The sequence below is a fragment of the Natator depressus genome, chromosome 27 (genome assembly GCF_965152275.1).
Source record: "Natator depressus isolate rNatDep1 chromosome 27, rNatDep2.hap1, whole genome shotgun sequence".
In the NCBI taxonomy this organism is placed as follows: Eukaryota; Metazoa; Chordata; order Testudines; family Cheloniidae; genus Natator; species Natator depressus.
In genome coordinates this window covers 2,231,653-2,255,377 of record NC_134260.1, presented here as the reverse complement: position 1 = coordinate 2,255,377, position 23,725 = coordinate 2,231,653, and the positions used below count along the sequence as shown (strand labels likewise).

The 23,725-nt window shown below is 47.2% G+C and overlaps 1 protein-coding gene across 3 annotated transcripts; it reads right to left on the bottom strand.

Annotated features, from left to right (window-relative positions):
* Positions 1 to 2,713: 2,713 nt before the first annotated feature.
* On the bottom strand, positions 2,714 to 23,156 carry DCAKD (dephospho-CoA kinase domain containing). 3 transcript variants are annotated; one of them, XM_074940824.1, is made up of 5 exons: positions 23,084 to 23,156; positions 12,570 to 12,687; positions 8,299 to 8,502; positions 4,577 to 4,664; positions 2,714 to 3,670 (listed from the first exon to the last, which is right to left on the bottom strand). In XM_074940824.1, exons 2-5 carry the CDS (start codon positions 12,679 to 12,681, stop codon positions 3,385 to 3,387), a joined length of 690 nt encoding a protein of 229 aa, XP_074796925.1. In that variant the 5' UTR covers positions 12,682 to 12,687; positions 23,084 to 23,156; the 3' UTR covers positions 2,714 to 3,384. The 3 variants fall into 3 exon arrangements, with proteins under 3 accessions (XP_074796925.1, XP_074796923.1, XP_074796926.1); XM_074940822.1 differs by having other exon boundaries at positions 23,060 to 23,136; XM_074940825.1 differs by lacking the exon at positions 23,084 to 23,156 and adding an exon at positions 23,060 to 23,080 and having other exon boundaries at positions 12,570 to 12,682.
* Positions 23,157 to 23,725: the final 569 nt, after the last annotated feature.

The window sequence follows — 23,725 nt, the reverse complement described above, 5'->3', positions numbered from 1 at the left end:
AAATTGGATAAAAGATCCTTGGGTCCTGATTCTGTCATCTCAGATCTGCTTAGGCTTCGTCAGGGGAAGTTTAAGTCACAAGACTGAGGTCCCAATTATGCTGGTACGCCCTGAATATGAGATTTGGACAGTGAACTATAACCTATGAACTGAATTCTAAAGAAACTCCTTGCAACTACAAAGCTCACCATCTCTGCTATGAATCTGAATCTCAATGGATTGAGCTCATGTCTGTCTGTATATTGATCTTTTAACCAGACTCTCTCTTGTTTTTTAATAAATTTTAGTTTCATTAATAAGAACTGGCTGTAGCGTGTACTTAAGTAAGATCTGAAACATTCATTAACCCGGGAGGTGATGTGTCTGATCCTTTGGGATTGGTGGAACCTCTTCTTTTATATGATGAAATAAGACTTACAGAAATTTTCATCATATTTGACATGGGTACCTGGATGGAGGCCTGAGGGTGGATCACTTTAAGGGAACGGTGTTGTTTGGACTTCTGAGTAATCAGTGAGGTAATAAAGAAGCTGTTTTATGCTGGCTTGGTAAATCTAAGTTTTGGAATATCCACCAGCTTTATGGGGATTCTCTGCCCCATTCTTTGCAGTTCACCCTAATCGAGTGACCACAGCTGGCTCCCCACTAAGATCCTGGTCACACTTGGACTGAAAGATTTTTCCCTAAAGGGACTAGTAGGAAAGTCAGGAAAATGGAGTAGTACAAGTGAAAACCTTGCCGAGTTTCCTAAAGGAGACTAGACTGAGTAAAAGGTTATTTAAAAAAAAAAAACTGGCTAAAAAGGAATGAGGGAAGTGGCAGTGACAACCTCGCAGGATGAGGTTGCTGTGCCAACAAAAACAAACAAAGAAGCTGGTTGCAGGGAGGGAGTTTGCAGTCACTCTTGGGGAACAGAGGTGGGAACCCAAGAGGGAGTATAAAAACCTGGAATCCCAGTCTCAGTCTATAAGGCCAAAAGGGACCATCATTATCTAGTCTGACCTGAAAGAAGGGTCAGCCCAGAGGAGTTGTAGGGGGAAAAGCCTGAGAAGGTTAGGTAGGAAGAAGCCCAGATAAACAGGAGCAAAGAGTGGATGGTGCAGACTGTGACTGCTGGATACAGGGTCCGTAGGCTGGAACCCAGTGTAGAAAGAGGGCCTGAGTTCCCCTACCAGCCACTGAAAAGGTGGCATAAAGCCCCCTGACATGAGGGAATAAGGATAATTCAAAGCATGCAGGGACACGATGACCACTGGGCCCAGAGTCAGGGGCCAGAGACCTGACACAAGGTCTTGGAATTATTAATTGAACTTTTGTTTGAACCTTGTTACCCCAAAAGGGACAGACATGAATATTGTGACCTGGCTGGAGGGCCAAGTTACAAAGAGAGCAACGTAGTGACTGTCGGCAGAGGACCCAGAGTGAGAGACAGCTGCTACACCACGCCTAGCCATGAGGAGCGCTCCTGTTGAGTGAACTCCTTTACACATACAGACATTGCCATGTTCTGAAACATATTACACTGTGTTTATAAGCTCTGCTTCGGAGCAGCCAGGTTTATAGAACAGCCATGCACTGGGGTAAAAGGGACTAGACGGCAGCATGTGCAACAGCACTCCCTGTATGAAGAACGAAGAACTACAAGTTTTTATCACTTATTGAAAGAAATACCAGCCACCCCAACTTCTTCTTGCCTCAACTTCTCTGCTCTGGAGCTACTTGGTTAACTTTGGTAAAGGTGGAGCTAAATATTAAGGAATACATTTCATACCATAGCAGCTTTTGTCGCACCTCCTAGATCCCTCTTGGACATGTTGGCGCCATGAAGATTCCTCAGTGTTGCCCACACAACTTGGTATCACCAGCACCAACCTCCTTGTGCCTGAGAAAGACGCAGGCTGGGAAACAGAACCCATGGGACAAGGAACTGACTCAGGAGCTGTGCAGTGTCACTTGTCTTTAGGCTAGCCCTGGCACACAGTCTCGCCTCTGAAAATCCTGGAAATGCTCTGAAGCTAGTGTGGGACTGCAATACTGATAAGAGGCAATGTTAAAACAGGGGTAAGGAACCCTTTGCCTCAGGGATCACTGTGGGAGTGAGGTAGCAAGGCCCCAAAATAAATTAGAGAACTGCACAAGTGGGGGGGCGCACAGAGATTTTCTGAGGTGTCAGCTACTGGCCACTCCACAAGGTAGGACACAGTCTAAAGGTCCAACCCGGTTCAACACATCCTCTGGGCTTGTAAACCATGCCCTGCTGATTTGCCAGGCCTGTCTCGATCTGGAGGATTAGGAATTCTTGTGGCATTAGGGACCAAATCCTCTCCTCATGTGCCCTGCACTAGACCTGGACGGACAGACTTGGGGCAGGGAGAACTTTCCTGCTCAGGCCATAAAACTACAGGCTCTATTATAACCCCGAAGCTAAAGGAGCTCCTGCCGCTGTGGTCTCTCCTGCCAACAACAAGTGCAATGGCCAAGCTAAACACACCATTGAGGAGTGCAGTTATATCAAGCACACACAGGTCTCAGACAGGCAAAGGCATGCTCATGCCTTGCCGCACGCTAAGGCTTACATGTGGCTGCTTTAACTGCACCCTTTGCCATGTGGCTTTGCTCACTTGACTCACAAGTAACATTACAGTATTTCTTACAGTAAGGTCTCTGAAGCCTGGAAATTGCAACCATAGGTAAAACAAAGCACCTTGTACAATGACGGCATGAGACAGACATTTTATAGTAACTCTTGCAATTTTACAACGCCTTGCATTGGTGGGGTTTAAGGTACTTTGCAAACATTAATTAAATCTCACAACCAGGAAACAGAAGTGAAATGACTTGTCTAGAGTCAAAGTGAATCATTTAGGGCCAGCTCTTGGGAGCTGAGGATGCTGGGAAGTCGGGGGAAGAGAACCTCATAGTCCAGATCCCCACTCCTGGACCAGACTGCCATGAGACACTTTAAGTAATCATATTCCATCTGGGGTTAAATTGACAGAAAGATTCCTTTCACCTGTAGACTAGCACTTCAATGAGTTGGCCTAAAATGAGTTGGCCTAAAACATGGTTTTTAATATGTCCATCCTAACAGTGTAATTACTTCATACCCAAATGTCTGAGGACCTCCATCTATTACAGCTACCCCTCACCCTCTCCTGCAGCAGTTGCTGACCATTAATAACAGGACTAAAAAGTTAAAAGAAAGAAGCCGAGTCAGTGCATTGGCAAGGAATCCATGCTTCACCTTGAGAAGTTAACAAGGAGACTCTGCTCATCTTGTTGTCTGTATTCAGACGGCAAAGCCATTAAGGCTCGTGACATTTCACTGCCCTTTGCAAACTTGGAAATTCCAGGCAGTTTTGGTCCCTTAAAAAAAAAAGTGAATTAAGGGAGAAAATGCCTGAGGAGAAAGCACACCAGCCCACCAATTCCAGCAACTGCTGTGACTGCCACTAAGCGCACCAAGAGGAAATCCAGAGAGTCCTCCAGCTGAGAGTGCAGTCTCAGGACCTGCCTCCGCGTGCTCTCCCAGTCCCTGGAGTTGTCAATCACGTGGTCAGCTAATTTGCACTTCTCATCAAGTGGCAGCTGGGAGGCGATGCGCGCTTCTGCCTCTGTCTGGGCCAGACCATTCCTCTTCATCAGTCGTGACAGCTGTGTCTGTGGATCACTACCGGGATGGGAAGAGAGACAGCCTCAGAGAAGCATCTGGAAAGGAGTGAGGCCCCCCCAATGCCTCCACATTGCAATTACAGGACACAGAGCATAGTCAGTGCTCCAGAGAACAGGACCCCTCAGCCCTATCCCAGCCAATACACCTGGTGGGGAGCGATCCCTTCCCACTCTCCAATCAGAGAGTGCTTCAGCTAAGGCATGTGACCCAGAACCTCCCCGGTTAAATGTCTCCTTTCATAAGGAACCTGCAAAACCAGCAGGATCCAAGGAACTGACCAGGTTTTTCTTAAAAGCCAGTTGAGCCAGCTTTCGTTGCATTGTGGGGTCACCACTGCCAGAACGGGAGATTATACAGCACCGCCCCCAACACAAAGGGCGACCAGACAACATGGCATCAGCACCATCCCCAGCTAGCTTGGGGGGAGTGCATCAGATCCTCTACCCCAGGTGGTTCTGAGAGTCCCACAGAAAGTGATTTTTGTCCATTATTAATTAGCACTATTATTTAGTATTCTTGTACTACACCCCACAGCCTACTAGCACCAAGACCCCACTGGAGATCAGGGCCCCATTGTGCTGGGGGCTGCAAAGACACCTAGCAAGACCATCTCTGCCCTGAACAGCTCACACTCTGATTAGACAAGAAACAAAAAGCAAGTGGGGAAATGGAGAGAGAGAGAGAGGGAGAGAGAGAGAGAGAGACTCTGAAGGATTTCCTCCCAACAGAGTATGGTCACACTCCCTGTTAGTACCCCTTGAATTTTTAATGTTGGCTCTGTATCTTGATTTGCTGAGTCTTAACATATTCCTGCTTACTTACATTTAACTAAAAGGCTGCATTAACAAGGGCTTTCAAAATGACACTCGTTCCCCAGTTTCCTTGGCCCATTGTGGCACTTACCTGTAAACCAGCACTGTGTGTTTCATGAACTTGGTTACTGTGTTGGTCTCAAACAACAGAGGAATGTCCAGAATCACATAGCGGTAGCCTGGATGAACGAACCAACCCCCCACCAAAAACAATATGTATACATTACTACGTATAAGGTTTTCTTACCAAACACCTTACGTACACACACACTTACACTCACACTCTCCATTAAAAATATGGACCGAGAATTGCATTGCTGCACAGTTGTAGCTGCCACCCTGGGAAAAGTTTAGCACTTTCACTTTCTTCTTCCTCAAAAACAGCCGGTGTTTTTGTTCAGACTTTCAGACCAGAAGGCGAAAGTTTCAGAAAGTTGTGAGTGGCTGGAAACAGGAGGTTAGAATGGAAAACCTGATGCACCTTATGACCAGAGTAGGCATTGCCACTTTGCTACAATATTAGAGGTGGGGCTGGCTGTGCTGGGTTGCCCAACATGTCCCAAATGGGCTGGAATTTCCCATGCTGAGTGTCTGCCTCCAGATAGGTTTTTGGCAAGTTTTAGCAAAAAAACCATTTTTGCCCCATGCCACTCCCGGAACTGGCTGGCTGCTGACACGTCACTGCAGCCCCTGCAGGTAAGGGGGTGTGCGAGGTGGCTCAATGGGAGCTGCGGAGGCAGTGCTCATGGGCATGGACAGCACCCGGAGACCCGCTGCCCCCCTCCCGCTCCAGGGGCCACAGAGATGTGCCAGCAGCCAGCCGCTTCCGAGAGCGGCACGGGGCCAGGGCAGGCAAGCAGCCTGCCTGAGCCCCACTGCACTGTCAACCAAGTGCTGCCTGTGGTAAGCACCTCCCAGCTGGAGTCTGCACCTCGCACCCCCTCCTGTACCCCAACCCCCTGCCCTAGGTCAGAAACCCCTCCTGCACCAAACTCCCTCCCAGAGCCCTCACCCCCTCCTGTACCCCAACCCCCTGCCCCAGGTCAGAAACCCCTCCTGCACCCAAACTCCCTCCCAGAGCCCTCACCCCCTCCTGCACTTCAATTCTCTGCACCAGCCTGGAGCCCCCTCCCGCACCCAAACTCCCTCCCAGAGCTTACACCCCTCACTCCTACACCCCAACCCCCTGTCCCAGGCTCAGCCAACGCACACCCCACAGTTGAGAATGTTACACTGATTTGTGACAATCCCTGAAGGATGTCACAAATGACACTAATAAAAAGTAACACTCATGAAATGTCCAGTGGCTTCTATGAGATTAGGTGCAGTGTGACCATATGACCCCTGCACCCAAACTCCCTCCCAGAGCTTGCACCTCTCATTCCTGCACCCCAACCCCCTGCCCCAGGCTCAGCCCAGAGCCCCCTCCCAAACTCTGAACCCCTCAGCCCCAGCCCAGAGTCTGCACCCCCTCCCACACTCCAACCCCCTGCCCAATGAAAGTGAGTGAGAGTGGGGGAATGAAGTGAGTAGGATGGAGATGCAGGGAAGGGGCGGGGTAGATCCTGGGTTGATCTTAAATTCAAAGTGATCTTGTGCATAAAAAGGTTGAAGACCACTGATCTAGTCTAACCCCTGCCAAGATGCAGGATTTCTAGCCACGGCTGCTTGCTGCATTAAGGTCTGCTGTCTTGCAACTTTAACTTACAGAAAAGCTATTTTAGAACAGTTTTAGATGCTTCTCAAATTAATGAGCGTTACCTGGTTGTCTAGCCAATGCCCCCTTGTGGCCTATTAAGCACGACTCACCCTGCCGCAGGTCCCCAGCGGTCGGGTGTCACCCCTCACAGATCCAGTTCCATGGTACCTTAGCCCTCTGTCTATGGCACACAGGGGTCTACCCCTCGCAGGGTGTTAGAGTCGAAAACAAAAAGGAAAACAGATGGACTGCAGAGTCATTGGCAGGACCCTTCTGCTCTGGCCTTGTCTCTGTGTGGCTAGTCCCTTTTGCCAATCTTCCTTGGTCTAGTCGTCCCACCTATCAAATGGCTCGTTCAGGTACCAAGCTGCCTCAGGCTCTGGGCTGAAACCAGGCTTCCATCAGCAAAGTAGCAGCAGAGCTCTGCTCTCTTTCCTGGTCACCCTCAACTGGCCCTTTTAACTCCTCTCGCCAATCCCGGACGTTGGCTGCAGGGTCACTTGGGCCCACAGGAACTTCCTTAACCCCATGTTGCCAATTCCCACCACAATGAGTTACAATTTTTTCTCCTTCTAAGGCCTGTACAGTGGGACCCATAGTGCTAAGCCACCTGGCTTTATAAAAGGAAACATTTAAAAAAAACAAACTATCTGTGGTCTTAAAAAGAGAGAGAAGCCCCATGACAGTGTGGGGTGGACCAAAGGGTTATTAGCTCTGTATAGGTTGTGTGTATCTCATTCCACGTGTGGGTCTATAAACCCTTCGTGCCATAACAAGCTCTCTCATCTGTAGACACTCCTGCATGGGACAGAAAAAGTCAGGAAGATGTCTGGTAATTTTTTTTTTTTATAAATGGAGAAATCTACTTTATGTATTTCTCCATCTAGATGCTGTTTTATATCCCCTCTACCTATAAAGCAAGGTGGTTTTGTTACCCAAGGCACCCACAGAGATAGAAAATTAACATTAGTCTAAAAATTATCTAAAATAGCTTTTCTATGCCAAAAAAACCCCAAAAAACAAAAAAACGAAACACCATCATGGCTTTAAACTCTGATCTGTTGGAGGGCAGAAGTGAGGGCTGTGTATTCCGTTGGAAAACCCTCTTCCAGCTCTGCAAGACCGCAACTTATAAAGCTTTAAACCCATCAGCTGCTACAGGACTCAGCTTCAGACCAGTGGAACTTGGGGGCAGGGAAGGGATTCCCTATGTGCACAAACCCAAAACCTTAGCAGAAGCCATTTGGCCTAAGACACCAAAAATAAATATCCTGAGTCAGTTACTGCAAACTAATTAAGACAAAATCATTTGCAAAATGATAGCTGGAGCAGTTGGTAAGGCTCCCCCAATGGCTTCCATAAGCTCATTTAGATACGCCTCTTATTTCCTTTGTCTATTTCTCCAGTTTCCTTTCTTGTCACCTTCCTTCATTGCCTTACTTTCTCCCCCTGCATCTCTCTCAGGAGAGCTTGGCTTCTTCAGCTCCCTAGCAAAAGGTTATTCAGCTGTCACATAGCTCACCCTTGATAAGCTCTGCAAACTAGGCTGACTATTAAGACATCCCTCTGTCTACACGGAGACCTCCAAAACAGCTGGTGATCTTATCTGGCATTTGATTAGACCAAGTCTGACGGCTGTATTTGTTATATTTATCAGAGGGAAAAGCAGAACTCCAGAAACCACAGCTGTCAACCCATTTTTCACCTTATCGAGTTTAAGAGAGCTTTATGGCTTTTAGTGAAGCAGGGGGTGGAGGGGAATAATATTAGAACATTTCAGAAGGTGTGACATTATCTAAGGAGTAATCTCAGAAGAAGCCATACAATGCTTCCTTCAGACCCTACAGATGTACTTTAAACCATATAGGGGAGAAAATGTGAAGGGCAAAAATAAAAGGCAGACTTATCTGAAGAGGTACAATGAAAGGATAGCCACATTGCTAAAGGCCACTAGTGACATAGCACAAAGGCAGTCAGTCAACATTTTAGCTCCCTTTCTCCTCTAGTCCCTTTCCCTGCTAAAGGAAAAAACAAGCAAACACATATTGCTGGTCGCCAGTGTGACCAGAACCCCAGATGTCCAAGGATTCCATAACAATTGTTTAGTTTCTTACCTAACACAAAGTATTTAAAGATCTGTTTCAGCATCTCTTTCTGGATCTTAGGGTGAGTGATGGAGTTCAGCAGCTGCCGTTTTTCCGGGTGGGAGAAGATAATGTTTCCCAGAGCCTCCCGGTTTATCTCCCCACTCTCCAAGAGGATTTCACTTCCAAAGTAATGCACTATCTGCTGATAGGCTAAGAAGCGGGGCTGAACCACTGATAAAAATAAACAGCTGGAAGTTAGTGCCAATTCTGCATAACAGGAAGTGCTTACATCAGTGAAGGGTCTAAAATGAATCTCATTCACTGAACAACTGAGGTCTATTCCGTTCAAGGGAGAACGCATCTATTGACCAGCACACACTGAAGCAGGGCTGTGGAACACCTCATCCTAGGGGTCTAAAATCTACAGGAGAGCCAACTTTGAATCTAGTGCTGCAGAAACAAATTTGCTAAACTTTTGTTCCAATAACACTTAAACTTCTACAGTGCCAGGCACCCAAGAGATCAAATTACTTTGCAAACATTAATTAGCATCATTCTCTTAAGAGGAAGCATTATCTCAATTTTATAGATCAGTAAACTGGGAGAAAGGACTTGCCCCAGGTTACACAGCAAGTCAGTAGCCAAGCTGGGAAAAGACCTGCAGAATCATCATGGATTCGTCACACTCCAGCAACTAGGTCTCAGAGGATTCTCTATTGGAGAGGCCATGTTTCTAACTGAACTACTCGGAGCACTCCATACTAATACATGTTATTTCAGTTGGTTCCTTTTGAAAAGGGAAAACACTGCAGTGAGCATAGTTGTATGAAAACCTTTATAATGTATAGTTATCAAGGGCCACAGTTTACATTTTGAAGGACCTTTCTACACGCATGCCTTAAGACAGTGGTGCTTTCTACACTCATGTCCCTAGAACACTGGGGGGCGGGGAGCAGCAATGCCAGGTGGCTCAGGCCAGCCCCAAGGAGGGTAGGAAGGGAGCGCCACCTCAGCAGGCCACCCAGCCTGTAGGTCAGCTTGCCACACCAATATCTGCCTTCGTGCCCAGCGCTAACTCTGCCCCAGAGACAGTTGCACGTGCCTTCCCCAACCCTGAAAATCTGAGGGAGGAGGGGCAGAGGGACTATTTAGAAAAGCTGGACGTGCACAAGTCCATGGGGCCGGACGAGTTGCATCCGAGAGTGCTGAAGGAATTGGCGGCTGTGATTGCAGAGCCCTTGGCCATTATCTTTGAAAACTCGTGGAGAACGGGGGAAGTCCCGGATGACTGGAAAAAGGCTAATGTAGTGCCAATCTTTAAAAAAGGGAAGAAGGAGGATCCTGGGAACTACAGGCCGGTCAGCCTCACCTCAGTCCCTGGAAAAATCATGGAGCAGGTCCTCAAAGAATCAATCCTGAAGCACTTACATGAGAGGAAAGTGATCAGGAACAGTCAGCATGGATTCACCAAGGGTAGGTCATGCCTGACTAATCTAATCGCCTTTTATGATGAGATTACTGGTTCTGTGGATGAAGGGAAAGCAGTGGATGTATTGTTTCTTGACTTTAGCAAAGCTTTTGACACGGTCTCCCACAGTATTCTTGTCAGCAAGTTAAGGAAGTATGGGCTAGATGAATGCACTATAAGGTGGGTAGAAAGCTGGCTAGATTGTCGGGCTCAACGGGTAGTGATAAATGGCTCCATGTCTAGTTGGCAGCCGGTGTCAAGTGGAGTGCCCCAGGGGTCGGTCCTGGGGCCGGTTTTGTTCAATATCTTCATAAATGATCTGGAGGATGGTGTGGATTGCACTCTCAGCAAATTTGCAGATGATACTAAACTGGGAGGAGTGGTAGATACGCTGGAGGGGAGGGATAGGATACAGAAGGACCTAGACAAATTGGAGGATTGGGCCAAAAGAAATCTGATGAGGTTCAATAAGGATAAGTGCAGGGTCCTGCACTTAGGATGGAAGAATCCAATGCACCGCTACAGACTAGGGACCGAATGGCTAGGCAGCAGTTCTGCGGAAAAGGACCTAGGGGTGACAGTGGACGAGAAGCTGGATATGAGTCAACAGTGTGCCCTTGTTGCCAAGAAGGCCAATGGCATTTTGGGATGTATAAGTAGGGGCATAGCGAGCAGATCGAGGGATGTGATCGTTCCCCTCTATTCGACACTGGTGAGGCCTCATCTGGAGTACTGTGTCCAGTTTTGGGCCCCACACTACAAGAAGGATGTGGATAAATTGGAGAGAGTCCAGCGAAGGGCAACAAAAATGATTAGGGGTCTAGAGCACATGACTTATGAGGAGAGGCTGAGGGAGCTGGGATTGTTTAGTCTGCAGAAGAGAAGAATGAGGGGGGATTTGATAGCTGCTTTCAACTACCTGAAAGGGGGTTCCAAAGAGGATGGCTCTAGACTGTTCTCAATGGTAGCAGATGACAGAACGAGGAGTAATGGTCTCAAGTTGCAATGGGGGAGGTTTAGATTGGATATTAGGAAAAACTTTTTCACTAAGAGGGTGGTGAAACACTGGAATGCGTTACCTAGGGAGGTGGTAGAATCTCCTTCCTTAGAGGTTTTTAAGGTCAGGCTTGACAAAGCCCTGGCTGGGATGATTTAACTGGGAATTGGTCCTGCTTCGAGCAGGGGGTTGGACTAGATGACCTTCTGGGGTCCCTTCCAACCCTGATATTCTATGATTCTATGTATTGGCCCTGCCCTAGTGCTGCCGCCTGGCTGCAAGATAGAAACTGCCCGCTGCTGAAGAAGCCTTGGCTGTGCAGTAATGGGGAGTGGGGGAGGGGGGGGGATGGATTTGGTTAGCGATAAAGGGGGGCACGACTGGAAAAGTTTGCGTACTGCTGCCTTGAGAGAGCACGTATGACTGCCACAGATTTTGTTCAATTCCAGTTGGGCGCAGAGTAGGGAGATTTTAGAAGACAGGCACAAATATTCGGCTTGTTCTAACTGAAAACTCTTGGGCTGGATGAATAGTGTAGCTGAGCTCCCACAAGGGAGTAGGAGGTTACTAAATATCAAAGAGGACTGAATATTAATAGGCTTAAGGTTTCCAATATCACCAGAATCAAGCCATAAGGGCTTCTATAGAATACGTGAGATTCTTTGTGATAAATTGCACATGAAAGCCTGTAGGAGGCCAATTCTCAAGAGCTGTTTGCAGCTTATTATAGACTAGCGTGATGTAAGGAAAAGTATGTCATTTTAAAAAGTCATCAAAATTGCTACCCAGAGGATATACTAATAAAAAAAAAGTAATTGGGAGAAGGCTGGGGATAAAATGAAGTGTAAAAAAATTAATGTATATTCTCAAAAACAAAAGGAGGACTTGTGGCACCTTAGAGGCTAACAAATTTATTAGAGCATAAGCTTTCGTGGGCTACAGCCCACTTCGTTGGATGCATAGAATGGAACATATAGCAAGAAGATATAGATTAGATACACATATATACACACATACAGAAGTTGCCAAACAAACTGTGAAAGGATAATTAGTTAAGATGAGCTATTATCAGCAGAAGAAAAAAAAAAAACGTTTGTAGTGATAATCAAGGTGGCCCATTTAGATACGTAACATGGGGAAATAGATTCAATATGTGGAATGACCCAGCCACTCCTGTCTCTATTCAAACCCAAGTTAATGGGAATCTAGTTTGCAGATTAATTCAAGCTCAGCAGTTTCTCGGTGGAGTCTGTTTTTGAAGCTTTTCTGTTGCAGAATTGCCACCCTTAAATCTTTTACTTAGTGGCCAGAGAGATTTAAGGGTGGCAATTAATCTTAACAAAAAAGCACCCACCAAACATGTATGAATGAAGGCTGAAATGCTCTTCTGGGGGTATTGGCGACATTCACCGGTCACTGAAGCTCCACCAACAGCCCCTGACAGATAAAGAGTTGCGTCATGGTAAATTTGGTGGTGGCTGGAGGAAGGGAGAGTCACAGATTTGCAAAGAGAACTTTGTTATGCTCCTTTACAGACAGCTGCTCTACAAAGCAGTGTTCACTGCACTATGTTCTAGGAGTACAACACCCAGAGTGAACTCTCTTCGCAGTGTGGGTCATTAAGATGGGACTTTTGATGAATAATGTATCCTGTTTCCAATCCTCAAGGCAGCCAGTCCACACATATCTTGTCTTAAACTGGGGAAGCAAAAGGTAACAGTTATTGACTGAACACAAAGCACCCTCTGCTGTCTAAACTCCAAAGCACCATCAGCAATTGACTCCAGATTGTCAGGGAAATATGAGAAAAGAGACCAACAATGCAAAACTAACCCTGTCTGGCAATAACATCGGCATCAATCACTGCACAGCCCAGTTCCCGGAATACTGCCACTACTGTGCTTTTTCCTGAAGCAATTCCACCGGACAGACCGACAAGGAACATCCTGCTCTGGAAAAGAAAGAAAGCTTAAAGCACAACAAAATAAGACCGGGTTTCACTAATTCTGTACATGCACATGTTTGTCCTAATTTAATTCAAAGAGGATCAAACTTGTATTTCTATGGCATGTTTTCATTAGAGATCTCAAAGCACTTTATGAACATTAATTAACCCTCACCCTCTCTTTGAGATCCATAACTTCATTTTACACACTGAGGAACTGAGATAAAAATTAAGGCCAAGATCTCTGAATGTCTGCTAGTTTGGAATGCACAATCTGAATCAAGCAGTATCTAATTTTCAGAAGCGCTGAGTATCCGCAGAGCCAGTTGGCTAACTGGAATAGTGGATGCTCAGCACTTCTAGAAGTTAGGCCCCAACTCTCAAATGATGACTACCAAGTTAGTAGACATTTCTGAAAATGTCAGTGTAAGTGACTTGTCCAGGGTTATAACAAAAAGCAGCGACAGAAATGGGAAGAGAACTTAGCCCCTCCCTGCTCGTAACATCCAACCCCGAGATGAAGAACTTTGTGGATGGTCAGGGAGAGCATCCCAGCTGATCTCAGGTGGGATGCACCTGCAGAAAGGCTGCCTCTAACATAACCAGCATCCACACCACATTGAGCCTTATCAACACATTAAACTGCACCAGCAAACTAACGTCAAGTCAGTGCTATCTATGGCAAATGTGCAGTGTGCTCTATGCAAAAGGCAATAGTAAGGTAGCGGGCTGTCATCTTCTACACTAACTGAAGGTTCCACATGTCTCAAAGGGTAACTACATAGAGTTTATTTAGTAATCCAACCAATTTGCTCAGCAGTATGAATCTCACTGGCACCCATGTTACTTTGCTAACACATCAAACATTTTAAGATTTAGTTTGTTGCGAGTTAAGATTAATTTCATACACTTCAGGGCCGGAACAACTCAGTTCTGATCACCTCATTCAACTGCCTGTCTAGCACAGACCAGAGCATTTCACCCACTGGTTCATGCATCAAGCCCATTTCTTTTAGTTGAATTAGAGCATTTTTCTTTAAAGAACATCCAGTCTTGATTTTAAGGGATGGAGAATTCACCATACCCCTAAATTCTAATGACTAATTACAATCACTGTTAATAATGTGTGCCTTATTTTTAGTCTGAATTTATCTAGCTTCAGTTTCCACTGGATCTTCTTATGCCTTTGTCTTCCAGATTAAAGAACCACCTACTATCAGAAATATTCTTCCCTTTAGGTCTCTATGGATTATGATTCAAGCCACCTGGCAACTTTCGCTTGCTCAGTATATTTGGCTTATTGCTCTTCTCCAGTCTCTCAACATAAAGCATACTTTCCAGAAATTCTTACAGCTCTTTTCTGAATGCTTTTCAAACTTTCAATATCCTTTTTGAAGCAGACAAACCAGAACTGGACCCAATATTCCAGAAATGATCTCCCCAGTGCCCTATACAGAGGTCAGTGTTTTTTATGATGAGCAGAGAGATCTAAAAAGATACAAAATACAGCAAGTTTCCCCTATTTTGGGGAGTCTGGTTTGACTTATAAACAATCCAACCTCTTCAACATTAGAGCTCCCTTTTTCCAGTGAAGAAAACTCTTCTGCCAAATGCAGAGTGTTGGGGGCAAAGAGTAAGTAAATCTCAGGCCAACAGTGTTTTGCAGTCTGCTCATTTTTAGCTCCTCTGCACTTGTTTGTTCAAAGGACTTTAAATCCCTTCCAGTGCAGAAACAGTAAAATATACTAAGTTTGACACCATTTCCTCCCTATATATAAATGTGGATGTATATCATAACTTAACACACAAGCATTAAGTCACTGGATGCCACAGGAACCACTCCCCCCATACAGGCAGCAGAAGGTATGCAAATATATTATTTCTGGTAAATGACAAGCATTCTTTGTGCGGTGTACTGTGGCTATTCTTTGAAATTATTACAGAGAAGCAGCTATTTAGACTAGAAGGATCCTCAAACTCTACCTCAAATAACTCTCCATTAAACAACAACCATGTAGTTAATCATAGAATATAAGGGTTGGAAGGGACCTCAGGAGATCATCTAGTCCAACCCCCTGCTCAAAGCAGGGCCAATCCCCAACTAAATCATCCCAGCCAGGGCTTTCTCAAGCCTGATCTTAAAAACTTCTGAGGAAGGAGATTCCACCACCTCCCTAGGTAACGCATTCCAGTGTTTCAACACCCTCCTAGGGAAAAAGTTTTTCCTAATATCCAACCTAAACCTCCCCCACTACAACTTGAGACCATTACTCCTCATTCTGTCATCTGCTACCACTGAGAACAGTCTAGATCCATCCTCTTTGGAACCCCCTTTCAGGTAGTTGAAAGCAGCTATCAAATCCCCCCCTCATTCTTCTCTTCTGCAGACTAAACAATCCCAGTTCCCTCAGCCTCTCCTCATAAGTCATGCGTTCAAGTCCCCTAATCATTGTCTAACCAGTTTATTTGAGCATGAGCTTTCGTGAGCTACAGCTCACTTCATCGGATGCATCCGATGAAGTGAGCTGTAGCTCACGAAAGCTCATGCTCAAATAAACTGGTTAGTCTCTAAGGTGCCACAAGTACTCCTTTTCTTTTTACGAATACAGACTAACACGGCTGTTACTCTGAAACCTAATCATTGTCGTTACCCTCTCCTGGATGTTTTCCAATTTTTCCACACCCTTCTTGTAGTGTGGGGCCCAAAACTGGACACAGGACTCCAGATGAGGCCTCACCAATGTCGAATAGAGGGGAACGATCACGTCCCTCGAGCTGCTGGCAATGCCCCTACTTATACACCCCAAAATGACATTGGCCTTCTTGGCAACAAGGGCACACTGTTGACTCATATCCAGCTTCTCGTCCACTGTAACCCCTAGGTCCTTTTCTGCAGAACTGCTGCCGAGCCATTCGGTCCTAGTCTGTAGCGGTGCATTGGATTCTTCCGTCCTAAGTGCACGACTCTGCACTTGTCCTTGTTCAACCTCATCAGATTTCTTTTGGCCCAATCCTCTCATTTGTCTAGGTCCCTCTATATCCTATCCCTACCCTCCAGCGTATCTACCTCTCTTCCCAGTTTAGTGTCATCTGCAAACTTGCTGAGGGTGTAGTCCATGCCATCCTCCAGATCACGAATGAAGATCTTGAACAAAACCAGCCCCCAGGACCGACCTTTGGGGCATACCGCTTGATACTGGCTGCCAACTAGACATGGAGCCATTGATCACTACCCGTTGAGCCCGACAATCTAGCCAGCATTTTATCCACCTTTAGTCCATTCATCCAGCCCATACTACTTTAACTTGCTGGCAAGAATACTGTGGGAGACCGTATCCAAAGCTTTACTAAAGTCAAGGAATAACACATCCACTGCTTTCCACTCATCCACAGAGCCAGTTATCTCGTCATGGAAAGCAATCAGGTTAGTCAGGCATGACTTGCCCTTGGTGAATCCATGCTGACTGTTCCTGATCACTTTCCTCTCCTCGAAGTGCTTCAGAATTGATTCCTTGAGGACCTGCTCCATGACTTTTCCAGGGACTGAGGTGAGGCTGACTGGCCTGTAGTTCCCAGGATCCTCCTCCTTCCCTTTTTTAAAGATGGGCACTACATTAGCCTTTTTAAGTCTTCCGGGACTTCCCCCGATCGCCATGAGTTCTCAAAGATAATGACCAATGGCTCTGCAATCACATCTGCCCACTCCTTTAGCACCCTCGGATGCAGCGCATCCCGCCCCATGGACTTGTGCTCATCCAGCTTTTCTAAGTAGTCCTGAATCACTTCTTTCTCCACAGAGGGCTGGTCACCTCCTCCCCATGCTGTGCTGCCCAGTGCAGCAGTCTCGGAGCAGACCTTGTTCGTGAAGACAGAGGCAAAAAAAGCATTGAGTGCATTTGCTTTTTCCACATCCTCTGTCACTAGGTTGCCACCCTCATTCAGTAAGGGGCCCACACTTTCCTTGACTTTCTTCTTGTTGATAACATACCTAAAGAAACCCTTCTTGTTACTCTTAACATCCCTTGCTAGCTGCAACTCCAGGTGTGATTTGGCCTTCCGGATTTCACTCCTGCATGCCTGAGCAATATTTTTATACTCATCCCTGGTCATTTGTCCAATCTTCCACTTCTTGTAAGCTTCCTTTGTGTGTTTAAGATCAGCAAGGATTTCACTGTTAAGCCAAGCTGGTCGCCTGCCATATTTACTATTCTTTCTACACATCGGGATGGTTTGTCCCTGTAACCTCAATAAGGATTCTTTAAAATACAGCCAGCTCTCCTGGACTCTTTTCCCCCCTCATGTTATTCTCCCAGGGGGATCCTGTCCATCAGTTCCCAGAGGGAGTCAAAGTCTGCTTTTCTGAAGTCCAGGGTCCGTATTCTACTGCTCTCCTTTCTTCCCTGTGTCAGGATCCTGAACTCAACCATCTCATGGTCACTGCCTCCTAGGTTCCCATCCACTTTTGCTTCCCCTACTAATTCTTCCTGGTTTGTGAGCAGGAGGTCAAAAAGAGGTCTGCCCCTACTTGGTTCCTCCAGCACTTGCACCAGGAAATTGTCCCCTACACTTTCCAAAAACTTCCTGGATTGTCTGTGCACCGCTGTATTGCTCTCCCAGCAGATATCAGGGTGATTGAAGTCTCCCATGAGAACCAGGGCCTGCAATCTAGTAACTTCCGTTAGTTGCTGGAAGAAAGCCTCGTCCACCTCATCCCCCTGGTCTGGTGGTCTATAGCAGACTCCCACCACGACATCACTCTTGTTGCTCACACTTCTAAACTTAATCCAGAAACTTTCAGGTTTTTCTGCAGTTTCATACTGGAGCTCTGAGCTGTCATACTTCTCTCTTACATACAATGCAACTCCCCCACTTCAAATTACTGTACAACAGTGGTTCTCAAACTGTGGGTCAGGACCCCAAAGTGGATCACAACTCTCTCTGAATGTGGTCGCCAGGCCTGGCTTAGACTTGCTGTGGCCCAGGGCCGAAGCCCAAGCCCCACTGCCCAGGGCCGAAGCCTGAGGGCTTCAGCTCTGGGCAGCAAGACTCAGGTTGCAGGCCCCCTGCCTGGGGCTGAAGCCCTTGAGCCCCCCTGCCTGGATCAGTGGGGCTCGGGCAGGTTCAGGCTTCGGTCCCCCCTCCTGGGGTTGTGAAGTAATTTTTGTTGTCAGAAGGGGGTCACGATGCAATGAAGTTTGAGAACCCTGGCTATAAGGATGCTGCTTGAAGTTGGGTTGGTTGCCCACAAGGTGTAACCCTTCCCTCCATTAAAAAGCAAGTGAAGCTATGCCTATAAACCTAATAAGCTTACATTTATATAGTACCTTTCATCCAGAGGGCTCACTAAGACAGCTGTCAAACTTTACTAGCCAGCTCCAAACATTGTGTGTACACACACACAGCCACCTCAAGAGGGATGTGTCCATCATGTTCCAGCACAAATTACCACTGATCAGCAGTACAGACGCAATAAAAATTAACAGATCCAAAAGAAACCACTGGAAGGAATTTAAGGAGGCAGAATATAATTATCCAAGAGAGTTTGATCAACACATTTTGGTATTAAAGTAGTTGGGCAAAAAGAGCTCCAGAGTCTTTAATAACCATAGGTTTCAGAGGAGCAGCCGTGTTAGTCTGTATTCGCAAAAAGAACAGGAGGACTTGTGGCACCTTAGAGACTAACTAATTTATTTGAGCATAAGCTTTCGTGAGCTACAGCTCACTTCATCGGACGCATTCAGTGGAAAATACAGTGGGGAGATTTATATACACAGAACATGAAACAATGGGCGTTACCATACACACTGTAAGGAGAGTGATCACTTAAGATGAGCTATTACCAGCAGGAGAGCAGGGTGGGGGGAGGGGGAGAAAACCTTTTGCAGTGATAATCAAGGTGGGCCATTTCCAGCAGTTGACAAGAAGGTCTGAGGAACAGTGGGGGGGAGGAATAAACATGGGGAAATAGTTTTACTTTGTGTAATGACCCATCCACTCCCAGTCTCTATTCAAGCCTAAGTTAATTGTATCCAGTTTGCAAATTAATTCCAATTCAGCAGTCTCTCATTGGAGTCTGTTTTTGAAGTCTTTTTGTTGTAATATTGCGACTTTTAGGTCTGTAATCGAGTGACCAAGAACAAATGGACACAAATCATACGTCAAGAATTACAACATTCATAAACCAGTCGGAGAACACTTCAATCTCTCTGGTCACTATTTCCCCATGTTTATTCCTCCCCCCCCACTGTTCCTCAGACGTTCTTGTCAACTGCTGGAAATGGCCCACCTTGATTATCACTACAAAAGATTCTCCCCCACTCCCCTGCTGGTATTAGCTCATCTTAAGTGATCACTCTCATTACAGTGTGTATGGTAACACCCATTGTTTCATGTTCTCTGTGTATATAAATCTCCCCACTGTATTTTCCACTGAATGCATCCAATGAAGTGAGCTGTAGCTCATGAAAGCTTATGCTCAAATAAATTTGTTAGTCTCTAAGGTGCCACAAGTCCTCCTGTTCTTTTTAATAACCATGAGTGGTACATCTCATCTGCAAATCTTGGCTACTTACCTATTAAAGAGTGGCACTGGATGTGCTTCTTTTCCTTTTCGCTGGTGATCTGTATGTGTATCTATCATATAGATCAAATTTCATAGTCCTGTAAATGGGACATATAGAGGCAGACTGTGAACTAGTGATGTCAGAGGCCTGATGGGGGGGCGTTTCCAGAAGATTCTGTGGCAGTTGGAGGCAACTCTTCAAAGGGGGAAACTGTGCCAGGCTGTAACATGAAGGAAGCCAATACCAGATGCCCTGCATAACTATCGCACTGAAACTCACTAGTTCTGCTGCTGTCTGTACCCAAGGAGGTACTCAAGTATCCCGATACTGCTTGGAACGAGAGGCAAGGGCACGTTCCTACTTGTTCTTCCCAAAAGCCTAGGAAAGCAGACAGAGTCAGGCAGTCCTAACGTAACGAGATCCAGGAGGGATTAATAAGGAAGTCTGAGACAGAAAGACTACTAATAGTGAAGTCAGTTTTTCACAAGACTCTGACAAGTCACCTTGCTGCCAGTTGAGGAAGACCGAACCATGCATTCCTACTTCAGTGAGCTTTGGATCCGGACATTAGGGCCTAATTCTCCATTCCCTTGCACCCTGGGTCATCACTTACCCCACCTGTGGGGTAACTTTTTGGCCCAAGGTCCACAGCAGGGTATGTAAATTGTACAGCAGGCCACGAATGCTCACAAAATTGGGGGCTAGGGTATGGGCTCCGGCTGGGGGTGCAGGCTCTGGGGTGGGGCGAGAAATGATGAGTTCAGGATACAGGAAGGGGCTCCGGGCTGGGGCTGAGGGGTTGGCAGTGCAGGAGGACTGTGTTAACAGTTACCTTTTAGATTTCCATAAGGTGCTTGATTTAGTCCTGAATCATAGAATATCAAGGTTGGAAGGGACCTCAGGAGGTCATCCAGTCCAACCCCCTGCTCAAACCAGGACCTGCTTGATGTTCTGATTAAAAATTTACCATACAAAAACAACATAGGCCAGTGGTCCTCAAGCTTTTGTATTGGTGACCCATTTCACACAGCAAGCCTCTGAGTGCAACCACCCTTATGAATTAAAAACACTTTTAACACTATTATAAATGCTGGAGGTAAAGCATGGTTTGGGGGTGAAGGCTGACAGTTTGCAACCCCTCCATGTAATAACCTCGTGATCCCCTGAGGGGCCATGACCCCCAGTTTGAGAACCCCTGATGTAGGCCATATTAAATGGATTAAAAACTGGTTAACTGAAGAAATTGTATATGGGGAATCAAAGCCCTACAGAGTGCTTCTAGTAAGGTCCTGAAGGGATCTGTTCTCAGCTCAATGCTATTCAATATACTTCTAAAAAGATCTGCTCTAGGAATTATTTTGGGGAAATTCTCTGGTTTGTTATGCAGGAGGTCAGAGGATCACAACTCTCCCTTCTAGCCTTGGAATCTATGAATATCTTTATTAATTATCTGAAAGAAAATACAAAATCATTGGTTTCAGAGTAGCAGCCGTGTTAGTCCGTATTTGCAAAAAGAAAAAGGAGTACTTGTGGCACCTTAGAGATTAACAAATTTGAGCATAAGCTTTCGTGAGCTACAGCTCACTTCATAGGATGCATTCAGTGGAAAATACATCCAATGAAGCGAGCTGTAGCTCACGAAAGCTTATGCGCAAATAAATGTGTTAGTCTCTAAGGTGCCACAAGTACTCCTTTTCTTTTTATAAAATCACTGCTAGTCCAATGCACAAATGACAAAAATTGGGAGACTGGTAAATAATGATGGGGACAGATCAGTTATACATACGAATTTGGATTGCTTGGTAAAATGGTGGGCTCAGATGAACAGCATGTTTTAATACAGTCAAATGTAAGGTCATATGCTGAGGAACAGAGTGAGGGTCACACTTATAAGATGGGGGACTGTACCCTGGAATGTAGTGACATGGGGTTATGGTACATAACCCACTGAAAAGACGCTCCCAGTGTAATGCTGTAGCTAAGAGGGCACACATGATACTTGGATACTTAAGCAGGAGAATACAGATTATCAGCTCTGTACAGCATTTTGGAGGAGTTTATTGGAAGGCTGTATCCACTGCTTGTGTCCACACTTTAAAGAGAATGTTGAAAATTGGAAGAGGTTCAGAAGAGAGCTACTAGAATGACGTGAGGTCTGGAAAGCCTGCCTTATAGCGAGAGACTAAAGAAGCTCGATCTATCTGGCATATCCAAGAGATGACTTGACCATGGTCTATGAATATACCACTGGAGAAGAGATTTCTGAACATAAATGGTTCTTTAATCTACCAGAAAAAAGCATAACAAGATCCTATGGACAGAAGTTGAAGCTAGGCAATTCAAACTATAAATAAGGCATATAGTTTTAACAGTGAAGGTAGTTAGTCATTGGAATGACTTACCTAGGGATGCAGTGGATTCTCCACCACTTGAAGTCTTTACTTGTAGACTTGATATATTTCTAAAAAAATATGCTATAGTTCAAACAGAACTTATGGGCTTCATTCAAAACTTACTGGGTAAGATGTCATGGCCTGTGTTAATTCAGGAGGTCAGTTTAGAGGATCATGATCACAGAAAAGGTTAATCATAATCCCTTCTGATCTGAAAAAATAATCTAGGAATTGGTGAATATTGATTCCATGGCCCCTTATCACACAAAACATGGTCGTGGCTCTAGGAATGGGCCCAAACCAAAATGTTTGATCTTAACTTGTGATCAGCTCAATAGTCAAACTTTTCAAGGCCAGCCTATCTCAATATCACTCATCCCATTTTATTTTTTAAATGGAACATCCTGATTCTGATGGGATTGTCTACCTGGACTCTTGAACTGGGAGGAAGGGCAGAAGCACCAGTGAATGGAGAGACAGATGAACAGGAGAGGGAGTTTCAAGGTGAGCAGGGGCAGCTGGCATCAGGGTGGGAAGAAGAATCCCAGTAGCTTCTACTTCCATACTGATGGTCATTCCTTGGCAGCTGGTGCCCAGTCCCATCCCCCACCCCGGTGGCTTGCACCCAATGCAGTCCCCATCCCACCCCTGGCAGCTGGGGTGCACATGCTCCAGCCCCTCCCATGGGCCAGGTATTTCCATTAGGACGCTTGGTGGCTGGAAGGAGGGACCGGGCGAGGCCACTCCCTGACAGCCAGCCCAATGTTGTGCATCCCTATGGTCCTGCTCTCCTCTCCACCCCCACGCCACAGCAGTGGGACACAGCCAGGGCCTGCCCTCTCCGCCACAAGACATTGTGGGGACAGAACACAGATCCACTCCCCTCCAGACTGCCGTTCCGGGGTGCTAGCCTCCCCGTTCCGACACCCCCCCCCCCCCATCTTGAAAAGCCTGACAACGGACTGCCCACGGACTGCTCCCCGGGCCCGCGAGGCGAACCCTTCCGGGCACGTGGGGGGAGCCCTGGGCCAGGCGGGCCCCCCCAGGCGGCTCGGGGCGCCACGCCAGCTGCTCTCCGGGGGGCGAGCTCCCCGGCGCCTCGGACTGGAGCCCACGCGGCGTTAGGAGCCGCGGCGCCGAGCGCTCGCTCCCGGGGACACGCCCGCAGTCCGGCCCCCGGGACAAGGCACGTCGCGGCCAGGCCGGGTCCGGGGAGTCCCCCGCCCAGCCACGGGACAGGCCCCCCCGGGCCATGATGCGGCCCCCGGGACGGCGGAGAGCAGAGCCGCTCCCTGAGGAGCGGGCCCGGGGGGGGGGCGGTTTGCCCCGGCCGGGCCGAGCGGCCTGCCAGTGCCGCGGGGTGACCGCCCCCCGTGGCAGGGGGCGCCGGGCCGAGCGGTCACGTGTCGGGAGCGGGCTCACCGGCAGCTCAGACGCGGCCCCCACCTCAGCGTCGCTCCCTCGCCCCTGACCCTGGGCCCCGCTTCAGCCTTGCCACTGTCCTGCCCTTTCATTGGCGGAGAGGAACCCGACTCTGCCCGCTCAGCCAATCGTTGCGGCTCTTACTCGGCTCGCCCCGCCCCGCGGCGCCCAGGGCGGGGCCGTGGGGTGGCGGGGCGTGTGAATCGGGCCGTGGGGTGGGTGGAGGGCAGGGGGTGGGTCGTGGGCGTGGCCCAAAGAGGGGGGTTGTGGGTGTAGGCCGGGTCGAGAGTGTGTAGGAACAAGTGGGCCCTGGTCTGTGCTTGGATCCACAGGGACCTGGACCTCTGCAGAGCCTCCCGGCCCAGGAGGCTGCCCAGAGATGCAGGGGTCTGTCCGCCTGGATCTGATTGCACGAGAGAGGTTTTTAAAACTAATCTGTTACTTTATACCCAGCCAGCATAACGAACACAGGGCAGGCGAGATGACTGCTGTCTCTCTGCTCAGTGCACAAGCGTGCTGTGGCCATCTGTGCAAGCTGCAATTTGCCAGAGTTGCCCTGAAAGAAGAAAAATGCAATATTGGATCCTTACAGGCACAGGACTATGTGTTGCCTTTGTCCACCTGTTTGGGGACAAATAAGCATGCAGCTTACATACATGATGCAAC